At 34.5% G+C, this 20,245-nt stretch overlaps 3 protein-coding genes across 4 annotated transcripts; 1 reads left to right on the plus strand and 2 right to left on the minus strand.

Annotated features, from left to right (window-relative positions):
- LOC105163265 (cyclin-P3-1) lies at positions 230-2,671 on the plus strand. 2 transcript variants are annotated; one of them, XM_011081553.2, is made up of 3 exons: positions 230-505; positions 1,584-2,047; positions 2,194-2,671. In XM_011081553.2, the coding sequence occupies exons 2-3, from the start codon at positions 1,647-1,649 to the stop codon at positions 2,444-2,446; spliced, it is 654 nt and encodes a 217-aa protein (XP_011079855.1). In that variant the 5' UTR covers positions 230-505; positions 1,584-1,646; the 3' UTR covers positions 2,447-2,671. The 2 variants fall into 2 exon arrangements, with proteins under 2 accessions (XP_011079855.1, XP_011079856.1); XM_011081554.2 differs by having other exon boundaries at positions 230-323.
- LOC105163362 (ARM REPEAT PROTEIN INTERACTING WITH ABF2-like) lies at positions 2,565-9,697 on the minus strand. The gene is made up of 19 exons (XM_011081674.2): positions 9,418-9,697; positions 8,937-9,097; positions 7,981-8,153; positions 7,785-7,905; positions 7,630-7,704; positions 7,442-7,536; positions 7,147-7,222; positions 6,928-7,035; positions 6,690-6,818; positions 6,509-6,577; positions 6,323-6,382; positions 5,924-6,047; positions 5,661-5,800; positions 4,916-4,979; positions 4,739-4,818; positions 3,792-3,856; positions 3,565-3,682; positions 3,358-3,482; positions 2,565-3,273 (listed from the first exon to the last, which is right to left on the minus strand). The coding sequence occupies exons 1-19, from the start codon at positions 9,692-9,694 to the stop codon at positions 3,189-3,191; spliced, it is 2,145 nt and encodes a 714-aa protein (XP_011079976.1). The 5' UTR covers positions 9,695-9,697; the 3' UTR covers positions 2,565-3,188.
- On the minus strand, positions 18,357-20,239 carry LOC105163266 (probable inactive patatin-like protein 9). The gene is made up of 2 exons (XM_011081555.2): positions 18,802-20,239; positions 18,357-18,686 (listed from the first exon to the last, which is right to left on the minus strand). Exons 1-2 carry the CDS (start codon positions 19,729-19,731, stop codon positions 18,483-18,485), a joined length of 1,134 nt encoding a protein of 377 aa, XP_011079857.1. The 5' UTR covers positions 19,732-20,239; the 3' UTR covers positions 18,357-18,482.

A 20,245-nucleotide genomic window follows, 5' to 3' on the forward strand; every position in this document is an offset into this window, starting at 1 on the left:
GAAATAGTTTTGGGGGGACCCACGCCCGCACCGCAAGCAAATTCACAAGAAGAATACCGACACTACCTTCCGTAATACTACTCCCATATTCCTCTCTCTCTCTCTCTCTCATACACACACACACACACGCACACGCAGTGAGAGAGAGAGCTTCATGGACGATGATGAGGCGTGCTACTAGCTCTAGGATTTTGGTCTGGTGAGGCGCCTAGAGAAGGATTGTATTATTTTGGTCTGGTGAGGCGCCTAGAGAAGGATTGTATTAGTGGGGTGGGGTTTGAGTTTTCCATGTGAAGTGACCTAAAAGATAGCCAGATTAAAAGGTTACAACTTACAAGCATATTTCTTGCTTCTTCCTTGAATGAATCTACTTTATGTACACAAAAGTTGTTTAGCAAGTGATGCTATGCTGTGAGATTCAACATGGCTGTTGGAAAAATAGTCAGATGATGGAGGTTTCAAATTTTCTGCTAATGTAGAAGCCAGATCTCTCAAAGAACTTGGTGTAAGCTTTTCTTTCTCATGAGGGTTCTTGGATTCTCTTGAAACTTTCCTCCCTTTTCTCATTATTAGTTTATTCTGAGACGTGGGTTCTTCGATTTAATAGTTACTTTTGTTTTGAAGGGCTTCCTTTTTGTTTTCTAAATTTTTGTTGCTGCTGATTTTGATTTTTCCCCTTAGCTTCATGGACTTCATTTTGAATTTTGTGCTTTCCCTGGAGTTCTTGATTGAATTAGTTCTTCATGGAGGTGTTAAGTTGGTACCGAGAAGTGAAGAAGGAGCTTCGAGAAGATTACAATTTATGTGCTGCTTGCATGTGGCTTTTGTTATTGAGTTCTGGTAGCAAGATTGTGTGTGTGGGATGGATCTGTTGATTTGACACTTGCGCGTGTTTGTATCTTGTTATTGAATTCTCATGCATAATATGAAGAATTTGATATTTGGAGCTTAATTATCCATAATGAAGATGTATTGTAGCTGAAGAGAGACTAGATCCAATAGACTATATTACAACCAGATGCCAGATGATTAATGATAGGAAGATGGGAGTGATTGAAGAGAACTCATTGTTGCTGATGCACTAGAGATAAAACTTATTAGTTTCATCTATTTACCTGCATCCATTTTGCTCACACCAGCTGGAGTTGTGTAACCGAAGTGCCTGCTTTTCAGTTATGATGTAGGTGTTAGGCTCCACCACATTATATCTTTTGCCATGGAGACGGAATGCAGAATCGGTCTTCTTTAGATCTCTCATATGTTCAAATTAGCCTACACCATCATTGTGTGCTTTCAGTGCGAGGCACGACCAGTTTTTATTTGTAATCTCTGTTGCTCTTGAATTCTTGTCCACTTTACTTATATGGAAAACTTAGTAGGATAAGTCTATTATAAAATTAGTTATTCAGTGAGTAGATCGGAAAATCAGGTGGATATGGCTCAACTTTTATTTACACCCGCCCCCCGATAGATCTAATTTGTGCTCTATGCCCAGGATTTATTTCTCTTATAATTTCAGAAATCAACAGACCTAGTTTACAAAATTTGGAAATCTGATATTCATTGATTTGAATGCTTTGCAGCATCACTGGCAAACAACCTTTGGATCTTGAATTGAGAGTTTATGCTCCAAACAGTGCACGAAAATGGGAACTTTGGTTATTGAAACTGATTGTTCATGCTCAAATGACTATGCAGCATTAGGATTGAAGGACTTGAGAAACGAGAATCCAAGAAATCCCCCAATTTTGTCACTTCTTGCAGCAGTGCTGGAGAGGTCTGTTCAGAAAAATGAATGGATACTAGAAACCTCGCAAACCAAAGATGTTATCACCATATTTCATGGTTTAAGAGCACCTTCTCTGAGCATCCAACAATACATTGATCGGATTTTCAAGTATGCATGCTGCAGCCCTTCCTGCTTTGTTATTGCAAATATATATTTGGACAGATTCATTCAGCGGACAAATTTGTTCTTGACTTCCCTCAATATTCACCGACTTCTTATCACCAGTGTGATGGTGGCTGCAAAGTTCATGGATGATGCGTAAGTTACCTAAAGCCCATAAAACTTCTTTTCTTTGGTTCAATCTTTGAGTTGAGCTATCGTTCTGAGTGCTTACTCTGTTTGGTATTCAATTAATGCATGCTTTCTTTATTACGTTTGATGAATCACAATCTGATGACATTCAGATTCTTCAACAATGCATATTATGCCAGAGTGGGAGGTGTAAGCACAGCAGAATTGAACAAGTTAGAGATTAAGTTTTTATTTGGTCTAGATTTCCGAATTCATGTTACAGTGAAGACCTTCGGCGAATATTGTTCTGTGTTTAAGAAAGAGGCTACAGGGGGGCTCATTGAGCGTTCAATTCTGGCATGTGGAGTGGAAGAAAGCTGGGCAAACAAAGATGATTCCACCTGTGCCCACTCAATTGCAAGATGAAAATTTTGGGGCACTAAAATTTTTGAGTGACATCGAGAAGGAAACATGAGAGCTTTTACTCGTCTTATCGTTGGTCAAATGCAATGGCTAAATCATAGGTGTGGAAGTTTTTTGAGGACTCCCGTCTCTGTTGTAAGAATAGAGGTTGTGTTATAGTTTCTTCTTTTATGTTTCCAGACTTGCATTCTCTGTCTATTCTCTGTCTATGCTATGGTGTTTGCTCGATGGTTCAGGCTTTGGTTTATCGTGTGTTTCTGGCCAAAGGATGAAATGTGTGAGAAGTAGAAAAGCTAGAATTAAAGCCGTTATTCTTTCACTGGTATGGCCAATTGACTTGTGTGTATAATGTTCAATTGCAGCTTTTAGTTCACATCTCCCCTCCAACAACCGTAGCCTTCTTGTCCTTACAAAGATTTGCAGTAGGTTTTCTGCTTATTAGACTCCCTTCTGTCAAAAACGATAACATCTGTTATTTTCGAGTAGCATAAATGTCAGTAGTTACCCTGTAAGATTATCATCACCCAATCATTCATCAGCAGTAAAGATTTCCAAGACCATTAACAAGTCAGTAATTAAATATGCATCGAATGGGGTGACTTCAGGTTCTTCCTGGTCAAGAATACAAATTGATTCTTGTTTCTGTTCAACTTGTCAATTCTAAACTAAGGTATTTCTGTACATTTTCTCACCTAACTAATTAGTCAAAGATAATACCAAAATTTTGTCAGACGATCCATCACCTTCATTTAGCTTGGATCGGTCTCATCAGCGCTTTTACAAAGTAATTACGAGTCTCTGGTAAAATTCGTTGGATCAGCTGACAATACCTGCAGTGCATGTATCCAGTAGCCCAAGGGTCACCACTAGCACACTCAAAAACTGAATACGCCTAAATAGAGGGTCAAACATACCATGGCATGACACATAGTTTGTCAAACTTTTCCAGGATGAATAAGATACAAGCATGCTGCAAAGACAAAGCATTAAATGCCTCCGACAACTCAAACATGAGAGAGACATTCTCCACAGATATATCCTTCAAGAAAAGGAATAAGTATCAGAAACAAAGAAGAAAAATATTTACAAAGTAAAATCATCTTTTGTTATCTGAGCTTCACCTGTGCAATGGCATATTCACAAAGACGCTTCAGACCCTCGAGTAAATACTGATCAGCAGCCCTCAGAAGATCCTCTGCAACATCTAAGTTGACATCAATAGATCCTGTGTATATGTACCTGCAACCAAAATCAGAACAGAGTTTAGCATCTACAAGGGCACTGAGGACTCGACTGTAATTTTGTTACAAGAGCTAAGATTTGGATTAGAATGTCAAAGCATACTCACCTAATCATCAATTCAAAAATGTCCCATCTAATATTTGGAATCTCTATATCTTTAGCATCTTTTTCCTGCAATGCATTCATTCCAGAGAAATCTTTTAAGCACATGGACTTATTACCTATCCAATCTTAGACCACCAACATAAAATTCATCGCCACTCAACTTATGTTCATTGCACACCAAAACTCATGTTTGTTTCAGCTTAGGATGTTTAATGACAATGTCTTCAATCAGTATCAGCACAATACTCCACCAAGTTGGCCAGTATTGAATAGGACCAGCCAATGTTATTCCGGTTAAATCTTAAAAGGTCATAACAACACCAGCAAATGTGACTAATTTTACATCTTAAAATTCCAAGTTTAAGAAAACAGAAAATGAATGATCATAATGAAAGAATTCAGTTGTTTCTGTCTCTTTGATGCTCTAAATAATGAAATACACATAAGCCTCCACAAAACGACATATCCATCAGCAGTCCTGATTTGCAGGAATCAAACAGCAAGTTAGTTATCTACATAGGGAATGATTATGTTGGTGCTCTCTATTTCAGGAATAGTGGAAGTGAGGAATAATTTTCACTTTGTGCAGAGTGCCAGAGGTAAATCGAAGTCTTGCAATCAACCACTGGGAAAAATTTGATGTCTCTATTGTATTCGATTATGTCATTTTCCCTTAGATGATGATTAAAGCAGTTGAACTCGCCCCAAAACCCAAATAAGATCACAAATTTTATTTTTCATGACGTATCAGATTCAGCCAAGACGGGTAAGTCAACTAATCTAAAATGTACAGTTTGAGCCCTGGACCAGTTAGATGGCATCTTAAACACAAGTGAGACCTTAAGAAGTGCTTCATAATTGCAAAAATATATGCACATCTATTATTCTATAACAGAGTGAAGTAATGATGGATAAACCAAACATAATACAAGCAAATGATAAGCTAACCCGGTAACCACCATCAAACATAGCCCGGAATGCATCAGAAGAAGCAAGCAAGCAAATTCTGTGTGCATAGAACCTTTTTCCTGATGATGAAAATAAAAATGATGATATATTAATAAAAGATTGCTCATCATAGACATGCATATAGAAAGCATTCAAGAAGCTGTGCAGAGATTCCACCTTCAACTAAAAATGTGACATCAGATAATGTTGGATTATTTACATACTGCTCACCCAAATACACCTGCAGCAGATGCACTGGAGTTAGTCGGGAAAGATTGAAAAAATAAAAGACCTTCACATTAGATATAGTCACAAAACCAGTAGTAGGAATGATTATAGAGCATTAGAAGGAAAGAGTCATTACATATCACCGCATTTAATCACAAAAGTGTCCTTAATAGTAGGTAATCCACATTAGCCAGCAATTTCATTAGCATAAACATTACAGTCGTAAATCAATTCGGCATGCATATTTGCAGTTAAACAAAAATGAATAGGCACTCAGTCCTCTCTACAACTGAAAGATGCTTTTACCTGTTCACAAAACATTCACAGCTGTAGACAATTAGACTAAGTGGAGTCATCTGTACAAAGCACATGCAACCTTAAAGTGATATTTAAGAAATGGTAACAATTCAACCATATCTTCTGGCAAAAGTCATAACCCAAAAGTCTCGCAAATACATATCATCACAAGATTCACAACTTTTCTTGATTCACACTTCAAAAACCAAATATATAGTCACAAGTGTTTGTTTCTTAGATAGGATAGCAATTTCTATTCCTTCTTTTGTCTAGTTTAAGAAAACCTTCCCCAACATTTCTACTGAAATATAAAATATGCAATCACAGTATTATAATCTGGCAAAACCATAACAAAGATTGACTGGCATCCACAACAACCAAAGTTGCAAAATATCACCTGAGGTATTGGGGAAGGAGGAGGAGCATTCATGGAAGATAGCAAACTGGCTTTGCTAGCCAACGTGCATAAAGCCATAGAACTATCTCTTTGGTGCTTTGAGTCAGTTGATTCCAGAAGCTCCAAAAGCAACGCCAGTCCTGCAAGCATATGTGGCAGGTGAGGCAGGTAACTGCAGTCTATGAGTCCAGCAATACATTGCAGAGTCCCAGTACACTTGCACAGGACACCAACGTAATAAATGGATTTGATAAATAGTATACCATTATAATCAATGAAAATCTTTTTCTGGTCATCAGGAGAACAAAGATGCGCTAGAGCCAAAGCCACTCGTCTTCGAATATCTTCCTCTCCTACACGCATCATATACAATAAGTGGTTCAATACCTGCCCACGGAAAACATTCAATTAAAGTTCAAGATCCACAACTAAGTGTCACATGAGCAAAGTACCAAAAGAGTCCCATCAGCACATAAATAAAACTCCTCTCCTAATTAAAGAAACCAATTTTTCAGCTTCGCTTTCCTTATTTGACATAAAATATATCTTTTTTTTCGTTTTTTGTTACCCAAATGCATAACATCAGATTTTTGAATGTATAGAATAAACAATTGAACTAAATTTAATTTTGCAACTTCATTAAGCTACAAAAGGTAACTGACCCTTCCGTTGATCTTCTCTTCAAGTCTTTTCAGCATTTTAGCTACACAATCCCTAGTTGGCTGCAATAAAAGGAATATGACAAGATTGAGAAGATGTATTACGTACTTCTAACTAGATATGACATCACTTAGTTAACCCAATAATTGATATTTCTCTAACTGAAAATCAAGTAGCTGAGACTTTACTTGGGCAATTAATTCACCATCTTGAAATTTCTGAACACCTCCCACCCTAATAAGATCCGCAACATTATCCTGTAAAGAAAAGGAAAAGAAGAACAAGAAAATACCAATAAGTTCAACAAAAGAAAAGATGCCAATGCCTATATGAAAACTGAACTATTATCACAAAAATTTAGAATAATACCTCATTATCAGCAAGCCCGTAGAGAGCAAAGGCAGCATTATGTTGTAGAGATCTATTTTTGGATTCAAGAAGCTTCAATAGTGGCACTATTGCCCTACTGTGGGCTATACCAGCTTGATTGTGGCTATCCTGAAATAGCAGAAATGTTTTTATGTCTTACCAAATGAATTCAAGAAGAATCTTAAGGGAAGACCTGGAAGAACGAAAATTATGCCACCAAAAAGAAGGTAGATGTTACCTGCGCTAACCTCCCCAAGGCAAATGCTGACATTTCCTTTAATTGAGCATCAGGAGAGTGGAGCATTTCTATCAGTGGCGGCACAGCACCTCTTTGAACAATATGCACCTGCAGCAGAAGCTCATTGAAAGATTTGTGAGCAATGTCTAAAATTGGGACAGATCTTTATATAATTCATGGTAACCCGGTATTTAAATAGAAAAATGACAGTTTCTCAACCTTACAATCTGAATCTGTTGCAGCAAATTGCCCAAGCAGCAAAGCAGCTTCTCTTTTGCTTTCTGAATAGCGGGATCTGTTACCATAGACATCAGTTAACACTCAATAAGAGGGGAAGACAGCAGGACAAATGGCTTGAGAGGAAAACAAATTAATCCACTTTCAACCAAAGCAGCTATGAGGATGGTGGTCCTCACTTGAAATACATCGTCGCGGGAAACCATGAAATAGAAAAAGATCCTCACAATATGTTCTTTGAGAAGAACATTGACATGTATTAATATACAAATCATACCTAAGTAACCCGATGACAGGTTGCAAAGCTCCAGCAGCTAGGACTTCTTTCTTAATGTTTGGAGATGAGTGGACAAGATTTCCAATAACACCAACCTGATTATTAGCGTCATCAGTAGTATGAGCCATGAGGGAGTAGAAACTCAAACAAGTATGGGGATATAATTAAAGAACAAAAGGATAGGCCACCGCTTCATAGTGTATAGCAGCATCTTCAGACCGCAGCATTAGTATAAGAGTAGGTAAAGCATTGCATTCTACAATCTGAAATTAGTCAAAAATATTAGAAGAGGTGGAGGAGAAAATAAGCAGATAGTTTATCAGTAACTGAAGTAAACAAAAACCTGATTTTTGTTCTCATCATTTTTAAAAGCAAGGGTTCGAAGGGCTCCAGCCGCTGCTCTCTGCACCTTCGGGTCAGCAAATTCAAGCAACTCAACAAGTGGAGGGATACCACCTTCAATCCTAAGCACATAATTCAGGATTTAATGACAAGCAGAACTTACATATCCAATCACATAAGTATAAAGGAAAACCAACCTAACACAGGTTTTAATGCTGCTATTTTCGTGGGCAAGATTAGTGATTGCATCAGCTGCTCTCCTAATAACACCACTTACTGCCCGAGAGTTTAGACAATTCCTATGTCTCATCAACAGATCCACAAGAGGGGGTAGAGCTCCTGCATCAACAATGAGCTGCTGATGCTCTGGCTGTGAACAAAAGTGATAAGTGGACAAATTAGGTAAGACTGATATAATGAAAAGATCATATTCAATCTTCAACTTTTACAGGATCTTTCTAGTTGTGCATCATTCTTTCATAAGCAAAAAGGTGTATTATGCGTGGAAATAGGAGAATATGTTCCCAGAAAGTTATCTGAGGATATAGTGATAAGGTAGACAGAAATTTTCCAATAAATGCCAGTATATAATGGTATGGACTACTGTACACAAAAACTCATGCTTTTAGCATACATCTGAATTTGCGTGTTTATAGAGTGAAACGTAAAACAAACATAATAGAATTCTGTTATTGCAAGGAAATCAAGGATTGCAAGGATTATGTATGAAGACTTCAAACAAAAGGGGAAAATGATTTTGAGAATAGCATAAAACTGCCTTAGGTTTCTCCATGGCTCATTGCTTCATCAACAGAATGGCTCCCCTCTTTTGTAGCATTGCAGGACCACCTGTAACTAACCCTCAGCCAGCATGGCATATTAAAACACCATGACAAGGCAGTTCATGAGAAAATAAATCGAAAAATGGCTGATCTAAGTTGGACCCAAGAAAAAGAATAATCTAACTCAGGGAATGCAGAAATCAAAATTTGACATATTAGAATTGAGCCTTTCAAATATTTCATTGTTTTTTCACCAATTCAAGCACTAATCAAATTTAACAACTTAATACGTGTCTAAAACTTTCTTAGTTAGGAAGTAAAAGAGAACCTAGAAGACATGAAGAACGAGAATTCTCAGGGAGTGCAATTACTTTAATAGCAAGAAGCCCGAGGGCAAAGGCACTCCCTTTCTCCACTTCATGCTCGTAAGGTCTTGGACCACTGTCTCCCTCCCTCATCGGCGGTGGAGCCTGCAGGTGACTGACCAGAGACGGGACAGCCCCACAATCCACAATCACGTTCACTATATCCTCTGCAACCACACGTGCAAAATTCCTTTTATGCAAAACCTCAATACTCAAAATCAAGAACACGCACACTCAAAGAAAAACAAGTCCAGACATAAGATAATGCATCAATTAAAGAATTCAATAAATAAAATACTTTTTTAACCGTTCACTATACCCTCTGAAGCCATACATGCAACATTCAGCAATACATAAAACCCTCAAATCAAAAATGCAGCACATGCAAGCCCAACAGAACCGCGCCCACGCACTATGTAGCAAATTGATCGAGAAAAAAAAGGAAACCATGGTCGTTCCTCCCTTCTCTTTTCGATTTTTGCATTACCATTCTTGGCGAGTTCGGATAGGACGCTGGTGGCCTTCTTGGCTGCCGCCCGATCTTCCTCGGCGTAGGAGAAAGCAGAATCAAGGATCTCGACTTGCGTACGAACTTCGCGCACGAGATCTTGATGGGAATCAAGAGGCGACTCGTCTCCGGCCCTCCCAAGGTCTTGGTCGAACTCCTCACCAAGCTTCCTCTTCACGCTACGACGCGAAGACAAAGAGGTTGACGACGACTGCTCGCGGCGGCGCCGGCCGGAGTTCTGCTTCCGGTTCTCCATGAAAAAAAGATGAGTAGAAAAGAAACGAAATTGGTTTTCCGTGCGAGAGAGGGGTAATTTCGGAAATTAATACGGGGGGTTTCGGTTTTGCGCCAAACACGCCGCCTGTTTAAACATTTTTAAAAACCTATACTCTCCCGCCTTCGTGTTTTTACAAATAAGTAAAAATGGCAACGGGTCGAATTTTGGATTAGTTTATTAGAATTGCAATAAAATTTTATTTTAAAATATTTCGATAAAATTAAACTATAGTGCATATAAAGTATCATTTTATTCTATATATTTTCTATACAAAAACTGAACAATACAATTTTCTAAGTATTTTATATTAAAATACTTTTGTTAAAAGTTATGCACATACACATCATATCTCACAACTTACCACTATTTTACTAATGATGAAATTATAATTAATTTTTAAAAAATAAACTAACTTGTTAGCATTTATAAAATAAGTTGGAAGGATTTTATTTATTTTATAAAGAATGTTAAAAATTTAATCTTATAAATTGAGCCTAGGCCCAATAGCTTGGGATATAATTGGGCCTCTGAGAAGCCAATCGCTTCAAAGTTGGGCTAAACTTTACTGATTTTTGGATGATTGAGTTCTTTACTGCTGTTCCCAAGAGAACTCATAGTTATAAAAATAATTCTTAAAGATTACTCAGAGCTCCGTAATTTATTATAATTACAAATACCTTATTATTATTTGAAAAATCATAAATACTTTATCAGCATTAACTATTGTATAACAAATACCCCCTACAATGAATTTGTTATGAGGGAGTATTTATTAGACGATCATTAATTTCAATATATAAATTCAGTTCATTGCAACACTACATTTACGTCGTTTGGATTTTTTTATTATCAATTATGTCATTGTAATATGCTTTTAATGCAAAAAATCATCCACATCCGCATTGAATACGAGTTTGAATATAATATCGACCATACATGAGATTCAATACATGATTTATGTATATAATACGATCACTCAAAATATCTATAAATAGAATGAAATTTGGATATATTTTATGGTGTATCAAAGATAATTATTTTAGAAATAGCAGAAGGTATACATTTCACAGTCGATATTATGAATATGTTAATAAAGTATGTTATGATCTAAACTTGTCGTAATTTACTATTACAAAGTAAATATAAATGTTAAATATAATATATTTGTCATGTAAGTGATAGAGATATTATGAAAAATGGACAAATTCTGTAATGAAGATTAATAAAGAGATAGGTGCAGTACAAATTGGTGGGTTATGAATGGAAAAAGGGAGGGAGGGAGGGATGGCCCGTGATTGCGCATGTGTTCCAAAGGGTAGTGGTAGGCAGCAACCTGGGATACTTGGCATCTAGATTCCTAATTAACATGGGATTCAGCAGAGGTTTAGGTTTTCTTAAAACTTTGCAGCAATGTCAGGATATTCCCATGCACGGAATGATATGCCTTTCCAACTCACTCTAGTTTGAAAATGTAAAAGATTGTATTTTTCTTCAAAAAAAATTTTTTTGAAATTATATTTACGCCTCATTTGAAAATTCTATATTTATACCCAACCCCATTCCGTTATGATTTGGATAAAAAATGTGAAATTGTAATTTTCGTTAAAGAAGTTCTGAAATTATACTTAAATCCCTTTAAAAATTCTATATTTACACATGACCCCATTCCATTAGAATTTAGACAAAAAATATTAATTTTAGCAAAAAAAATTATATAAATTTTTAATTTTGCTTATCATTTAACATTCACATATATATATATATATTTGCACTTATAAAGAAATAAATTATATATATTTGTATATGGAGTTAAGTTAACATCATTATATTTTTTTCCTTTATAAGTACAAAATCATCGAATATGAATGTTAAATGAGGGGCAAAATTAAAAATCGATATAATTTTTTTTTACTAACGAAAATATTTTTCGTTCAAACCCTACCAAAAGGGTGTTAGGTGCAAGATTTTTTTATGGGAGTGTTGGAACTTATTTCAGAAAAAAGTGTAATTCACATTTTTAGAGGGGGTGGGGTGCAAACTCACGATTTTAAAGTCATGGGGCATCATATTCATCAATTAAACTAAATCTTATCGACTAAATATTAAAAAATATATATTTTGAGAAGAAGAATAATTGATTTTCTTCGTTTTATATATATATATAAAAAAACTTCGAATTTCAAGAAGTTATGATGTGTTGGCGGGAAATAATGTTTTATAATTATTATTAAAATAGACAAAAACCATCGCAATTTAAATCAATAATTTTATTACTATGGGGTCTTAAATTGGAATTTATAACTTTAGAATTAACATAAAAGTATTAAAAAGTATCGTCCACGGGAATCAATTATTCACACCATATCGATTTGTGAACTTAAAATGTTTGGATATTTTTGCACAAAGTCTCCTCCTTGTCTTTATTCATGAATCTGAGCACGACTTAGAGATGCAAATTCAGATGGGCGTGTCTGAAATCTGGCAGCATTACAATGAATACTCAATCCAATAACCCTTAGTATATGTGACCGATTGATAAAGACTGTCAATTTTTTATGTGTTAGATTTAACTTTGACTAATATATATATATATAATTAAATTGGGATGCAAATAAACGTCCCACATTGATAGTAGATAAGTAGTTTGAACGGCTTATAAATTTTTAAGTCCTTATTCCATAACTAATTATCTTTTCAAGATAAAATTATGACGTTTGTGCCAAATTAAAGTGGAGGTAGATTGTTTCGTCCTTATTGCATAGGGGAATAGAATAGACATAACGTGAGAGTGCATTAGTCCATGATGCACTTATAGGGAACAAGATCTTGTCATAATTTTGTCTACCATATATAAATACTATCTCTAACACTGTTGATTGAATTTATTTAAGGAATAATTACATTTCACCTTCTTCATATAATTATTTACGTAAATTATTATTTTTCTAAAAAAATCATATTCATAAAAAGTACCAATATTATTTATATAAATCATTCATACTTTTTTTAAAAACTATACATACAAACTACAGAATCGTCAACATCATTATATAACTACTCCTATTTTTTTTATTGTTAAGAATAATTTTTATAATTACACAAAAATAGAGATAGTTTGTGTAAATAAATATATGATAGCACGAGAGGTGTAAACGTAAGTATACCACATAAATTGATACATTTCAAAGAATATTTCTAAATTTGATAAAATATCAACAATGACAAAATTATAATTAATTTAAATTATTTTGTTAATTTTTTTTATAAAAAGAAAGGGTTAATTATATTTTGTCATCCAAACTATGACCATTTTTACGCTTTGGCATCTAATTTTTTTTTGTGTGTGTCAACTTTACGAAATTTTGCACTTTGCCATTTATAGCTATTTTTTTAAAAAATTTTGTCAAAAAACATCACATGCAGTGCACATGTGATATTTAAGGGTTACGTGATGATATATTTTTTATATATGCACAATATGTGATGTTTTTCTGGTAAAAAAATCAGCAAAAAAGGTCATATATGCTAAAGTGTCAATTCGCAAAGTTGAGATAGTATGTTGACAAAAAAAAGAGGAAAAAAAATAGATGCCAAAGTGTAAGAACGAGTATAGTTCAGATGATAAAATATAATTTACCAAACAAAAATTACATATTCGATATTTTTTTTTCTAAAAGAGTACAACATCTTATTTCTAACTAAAACATCAATTTAATTAATACATCAATATGACTAAGACCAGCCAAAAAATTATATCAATTCAACAAATAACTAAAAATAAACAAATTACAGTAACTCACGCAAAGTGAGACAAATACCTATATATATAACAGGAATCAAACACATGGTTTCAAACTTATTTATGAGACCACAACCTTAATCTTAACTATTAGGTTGTGCTGCTTTATAATTAATTGAATCATATCAAATCTAATGTGTATATATATATATATATGAGTGGACATGCATATGCAGTTAGCCATAAATTCATGTTTTAATGACCAAATATATTAGGAATTAATGTGTAATATACAGATATTAAGTGTAGTGTATTTAAAATTGTGCCCCTCACTTAATAAGGCTAAAAAAAGAGAGCAGGAATAGTAGTAATTAATTTGAGTAAATGCAGGTCTCTTGAATCCGGTGTCGTTTTGGGCATTTCCAAAAAGGGAAGGGTAGTTCTTCTTCTTAATTAGCATTCATGCAGCTATTATTATTACGTGCCGGCCATGCTCTTTAACACGCCTCTAATTGTTACAATCGAAACATACAAACTTTTCATAGAAAATAATTGATGCCGCTTGTAATTCGATTTTCTCCCAATTGTGTAAGATTTTTATTTTTTCCAATTATTTAATATCACGATTCTTTTTATATGTTCGCGGGCACGATAACTTGTAAGTATCATAATAATAATGAAGAGTAGAAGGGTGAGAGTTTATTAAAGAAGTAGGGGACAATGGGTGGTTGAGTGGAAGTGATGAGGTGGTAGGGGACACCTACGTTTTCCCTATGTCGTACAGTACACTACTGGGACGTCTCTTTGACCATTTCTTTTTCTTACCTACTCTAAGATTCGCACTCTGGGTTTTATCGAAACCTTCACTTCATTAATATTCAAAGAATGGGGATATCTCAATTTAATTTTAAATTATTTTTTGTTTTTTTAATTCACTTTATATTAGACAATTTTTTTTTTTACTGACAATTATTTTAATCCCCTACTTTATTATTTTTAATTACAATTTAATCCTTTCTACATAAATTCTTAAAAATATAATTGATTTTAATTGAGAATATAATTATTTAAATAAAAATTTGATGAATGACATACAAATATAATTTAAAAACTTCATTAAATTCACAAAAATTATATTTATATGTCATTGATTGAATTAGTTATTTAAATAATTTTTCAATAATGACTTATCTTAATTAAAATAATTATATTTTTATTGAGTTACGTGTGAGGGAACAATTCATAAATTGAAATTAAAAAGTGATGTGTCGTGCATGCTAACTATATCATAAATTATTATTTTTTAAATGATGTTGCGTCTATATTTCATTTAATATATATATATATATACACATGTGTTACGCGTATACAATATCATTAAGTAAATCCTCTAGAAAAATATCGTAAATAAATAGCATGAATTTCAGGCATAAAACATCTAACGTATCGGATAGAATGTAACACAAAAAACATTTTAAGCGGACGATAAATATTAAACTTATATTTGATTATCATCGCGATGTGTTATAATATATTTTATTGGGTTACGTAGATGCTACACTCAATATTAAATATATGGAATAATTACGCAATTAATACATAACCTAATTTTAAAAAATAAGAAAATATATAAGAATCATTCATATATTAAACACCGAATTTAATATGAATTTGAAAGGGCTTTATGGAAAGAATAACCAAAGCATCCTTTATAGAAAGCAATGAAAAGATAGGGTGATAGCAGCACCACAGAGAAACTTCCTTTAAGAGATTTTTTGGTCTTTGTCATGCACAGGGAGTTTTGCATACTCATAAAGTATATGCTCAACTTAGAAGCTATTGGAGTATTGCTAGCCCAGGATCTAGATACCTTGTGTTTTATACTACGGATAATTACAATTTTATCTCCTAAGGTTTGGTGTAGTTATATGTAAATTTTTTGTAGTTTGAGAAATTACATTTAGCATCTCTGGGGTTTGCTTCAATCTAACATATTCGTTAGTCAAAATTCACGAATTTGCTAATATTAACAAAAAAAATCTATATTTACCTATCGATTAACTTATTATAAGTCAAATAAATCTTTTTATGACCAAATTACCTCATACGCTTTCACGCATTAATGCATATGAGGAGGTACATTTTCACCGTTATAAGGGCAGTTTAACTCGAAAGAAATTGTTTGATTTACAGTAAGTCAGTAATAAATCAATGGAGGGTATATATCAATTTTCATTCAATTTTTCTGTTAATATTAACAAAAAATTAGTGATTTTTGACTAATGAATGGACTAACTTGTTAGACGAAAGTAAACTTTAGGGGTGCTAGATGTAATTTTTCAAACTATATGGGGTCTACGTGTAATTACACAAAATTTCAGGGGTGGAGAGTGTAATTATCCCTTTATATTATTGGTAGGAGATTCGTTTAGCTCAATTTCACTTTGATCAACATTAATTATGGGATAATTACACTCTCCTTCCTTGAAGTTTGGCGTAAATACATGTAGACTCTTTGTGATTTGAAAAATTACACGTAGCATCCTTGATGTTTGTTTCCATCTAACAAATAAGCTTTTTTGTTAGTTAAAATTTATCGAAATTGTTGATATTAACAAAAAAATAAAAATTCTATATTTACCCCAAATTGACTTATTACTGACTTATTGCAAGTCAAACAAATTTTTTATGATTAAATTATCTTCATACATTCTCACGCATTAATGTATATGAGAAGGTATATCTTTACTAAGGGTAGTTTAGTCCGAAAAAATTATTTGACCTGTTATAAATCAATAAATTTTTATTTTTTTTATTAATATCGACAAATATAGTGAATTTCAACTAATGGAGGGACTTATTTGTTAGAAGAAAGCAAACTTTAGGGGTGCCAGATGTAATTTTCTAAACTATATAGAGTCTACGTGTAATTACACAAAAATTCACTGGAGGAAAGTGTAACTGTCCTCATAATTGTTGATGAACTTATATAAAAAATCTTAGGATAAATATATTGACACCCCGACATTAGGCTAAATACACGAACGTCCATGGCCTTATGCAAAATTACAACTACATCTCCCGATGTTATAGTTGTGATTACAACTACACCCACATTCAAATGTACAACTTTCATAAATACCTCCTGAAAAATATTACAATAACACCCTAAAGGGGTGTAGCTATAGTTTATGCAAAATACATGTGGCTTTGTGCAATTTCACATAACCATAGGGGGTAGCAATGTAATTTATCCAATGTCTTATAAGCTCATACATCTTATGAGATGTTCTTCAAACTTGTAAGATGTTAAATTTTATTTTAAAATAAATTTATAAAGTGTTTGGATAAAATAAACTATTAAATTTATAAAATGTCAGTAATAATAAATCTGTAGTTAATTTAAAAATCTTATAAATAAATTGACAACTCCTTACTTTTTTTAGAAGAGTTTATAAATTCATAACGTCTTATTTTTAAAACTTATAACATATTTTTCTAAATAATTTACCAAACACTTTATAAGTAAGAGTTTTAAAGGGTTATCCAGACATCCTCAAAAGTTGAAGAAAAACCAGACAGTGATAGAGTTAATCAAAGGTGGAGTTGTGTGGTTTTTGCCTTGAATGCCCCCACCCTCGTACAATAATAATGTTTCTTAACTCCTTCAAAACAGATGAGCACATGGTTGTTAGTTTTGTAACATAGGAGTAATACTGTAATTTGTTTTGCAATTAATGAGGGTGAATCTGTGGATAGATTCGTCTCTTAATCATATTAATTATTAGCACATTGAATAGAGTGGAATCTTGGAGTTATCAGGAGAATAAATTACATGAATCCAGCAGGAAAACATCATAATTATCTCATCAGACCACATCAGGTAATGTAAATCCAATCAATCTATTGACACGCTCTAATTATAAGTTTCAATACTTCCATACTCAATGTTATATATAATTTTATTTTTGGATAAATTACACCAATTTTCTAAAATTTGACATAATTATAAATAATTCTAATCATTTAAGAATTTATAAATACCTCCTAAAAAACAAATAATCTTGTAGTTCCTAAATCGTGAGTTAAAAATTACTACTTTACCCTTGATGAATTTTTTTTAAAAATAAAAAGTTATTCTAAAAAAATCCAAACTAAATTTCAGAGTAGCTAAAATAAAAAATTCTGAAAATATATCAAATTGTGATTCATAATTTAAAAGAGCATTTTAGTCAGTACACTACAAAAACTTGAATAAAAACAATGGAGGCTATACAAAATATGCTTATTGTTAGTCGAACATTAAAATTAGGGCGAAATGCAATTTTAGTCCCGTAACTTATGGGGGTGAGAATTTCTGTATTGCACGAATTGATTTTCGCAATTTAATCTTGTAACTTTAAAATTTTGGTAGTTTTCATCCTTTTTCGGCCAATTTGGTTGGAAAATTACATGTGATGCATATATCTCAATTAAATTATATTTTTAATCATGTAACTTAAGGAGCATTGGCATTTATAGTCCTATAACTTAGAGAAGTTGCATTTTTGTTCCTACATGAATTTATTTGTAGGACTAAAATTGTAATTTCCTGAAAGTATTAAAATTGTCAAAATTATAAAGTTATAGGATTGAATTGCGAAATCAATTCGTATAAGACTAAAAATATCACCTTCCTTAAATTACAGGACTAAAATTATAATTTTTTTCTTAAAATCATGAGAGTATTTATAATTTTTTAAATAATAATTTTTTCTATTATATTAAATCATAAAGAAGACAACTTAAATTACTTAGTTTTTTTAAGAGAAAGTTTGTCATTTCAAAATTTCTCGGGAGATCAGAAAGAGAGATTAGTGTCTGATTAGTGAATTTTATGGGAAGCAGCCACTAGTGCTATCATAGGAGTATATTATTTAATTGTACTGCTACTGGTTAAAGTTGACAATAGAGACAGTTAACTGACAGAGGGCTAATATAAAACTGAAGAAAAAAGGACAAAAAAGAGAAATTAACAAACAAAAGAAACTAACGGCGGTTAACCAGGGGATTAACGGCTGCTTTGCACGGGCTCGGCGGCTGGCTACTCCTCCCCGATACCACGAGCCGTTGCACAAACCCTTCGATCCTCTGTCCGTTGGTCTCCGTCAGCAACCGTTTCCCGCCAAACGGCAATGACACCACTCCTCTCTCCGCCAACACCTCTGCCGCTCTTTCCGCCATACCGTTGGCCTGTAAAATTTTGCATTTACTAGGTTAAAAACTCCGCTGTACACTGTAGATAGAGATTTCTGAAAATTAAATAATGGTGAAAAACTGATTCAGTTTAGAGTTGTGTTGGAATTACCTGAATTCTGATGTAATCGTTGGGATTCCAGAAGAAGGCGTTACCCAGCATTTGATCAATGGTTTCAGAAACGCCGTCAAAGACAATGCCGAGGACTGACTCCGTCGAGCAGTTGCCTTTAGGAGTGAGCTTTACCGTTGACGGTCTGCTTAACGGTCCGTTACCGATAGAGAGCACCAATAGGCCATCTACTCCAGTTACCGACGGAAAATCACGCTTGTTATGCAAAACGTGAGTAACTGCAGCTGCCGTGGGGTTGTTCATAACAAGTCCACCGTCCACAGCCAGGCAAGAGATCTTTCCGTCGGTGGAATAGAGCTTGTAAGGCTTGAACATCGACGGTGTCGCTGACGTAGCGCGGATCACTTTCCATAGCTCGAAGTCGAAGCTTGGAGACTCGGAAGCGTCGGCTCGAGAGAAAACAAACGGCGCTGAGCTGTGCAAGTCAAAGCACGGCACAAGCAGAGGCTTACACGTGTCCTTAAGGGTTAAGACCTTGCCGTTATCTCTGCGGAACGCCTCCTTCAACACTATGTCCATGCTCCTGCCAGAAAACCTCATTCGCCGGCGGAAAACGCCAACGTTTTTGACCTTGTACAGCTCTGCTTGATTATCCGCCACGAACTTAGCAGCGTCTCTGGCGGAGAAGAGGGGGCGACCAGAACCATCGTCGGCAACGAGCATTGCGGCGAGGAGAGCGCCGATTCCCGTGCCTACAACAATATCAAAATAATCAGCGATTCGAGCGTTTGAATCGCCGGTTTTTTCTTGGATCTGGTACTCTAGGTGAACCAAGGCAGCGCTAGCGACAATGCCGGTGGTTCCTCCACCGTCAATGCTCAAAACACGCGTTTTTGTGCCTTCACAATGGTGCAGCCACTTCTGTTCGAGCTTGGAGAAAATCTCTAACGTCAGCTTGTCCAATTCCATCACTTTCCACCTCTCACGCAACACAGCCGCTATATACAGGTACAGAGATAACTTGCACAGTGCCAAAAAGTACCAGGGTAAGAACTACTGCTGCCGGCGTGAAGATATTCTGTCGAATTTGGGGCGGAACTGATGGGGAGTATATAGAGAAGAGCGGTAACTATAGGTAAACAGCTAGTTCGGATTATTACTGAGAGAAAATCCCGAGTAAAGAACTGAAGAACATTAATGGTGTTGAAATGCTACTTCCCTGTCGCAATTAGTGAAAACAGACTGTGAGTAACTGCGCACTTTTGTTCAGTGAGACTGAGCTGCTTGTGAGTGTAGTGTAGGAGGGAGATTGGGGGAAGGAGGTTTACTTTGTGGTGCGTGTGTATATATACTCACACACCCGTCAAGACCGTTCGTTTTTATCGACCCTACCCCCCTACCCCCGCCATATTAGATGAAAAGTTCTAGGTTGGACCAGATCCAGCAGCAATTATACAAGACATGTAATAAACTTATCATATAA

The sequence above is a fragment of the Sesamum indicum genome, linkage group LG6 (genome assembly GCF_000512975.1).
Source record: "Sesamum indicum cultivar Zhongzhi No. 13 linkage group LG6, S_indicum_v1.0, whole genome shotgun sequence".
NCBI classification, from domain to species: domain Eukaryota; kingdom Viridiplantae; phylum Streptophyta; class Magnoliopsida; order Lamiales; family Pedaliaceae; genus Sesamum; species Sesamum indicum.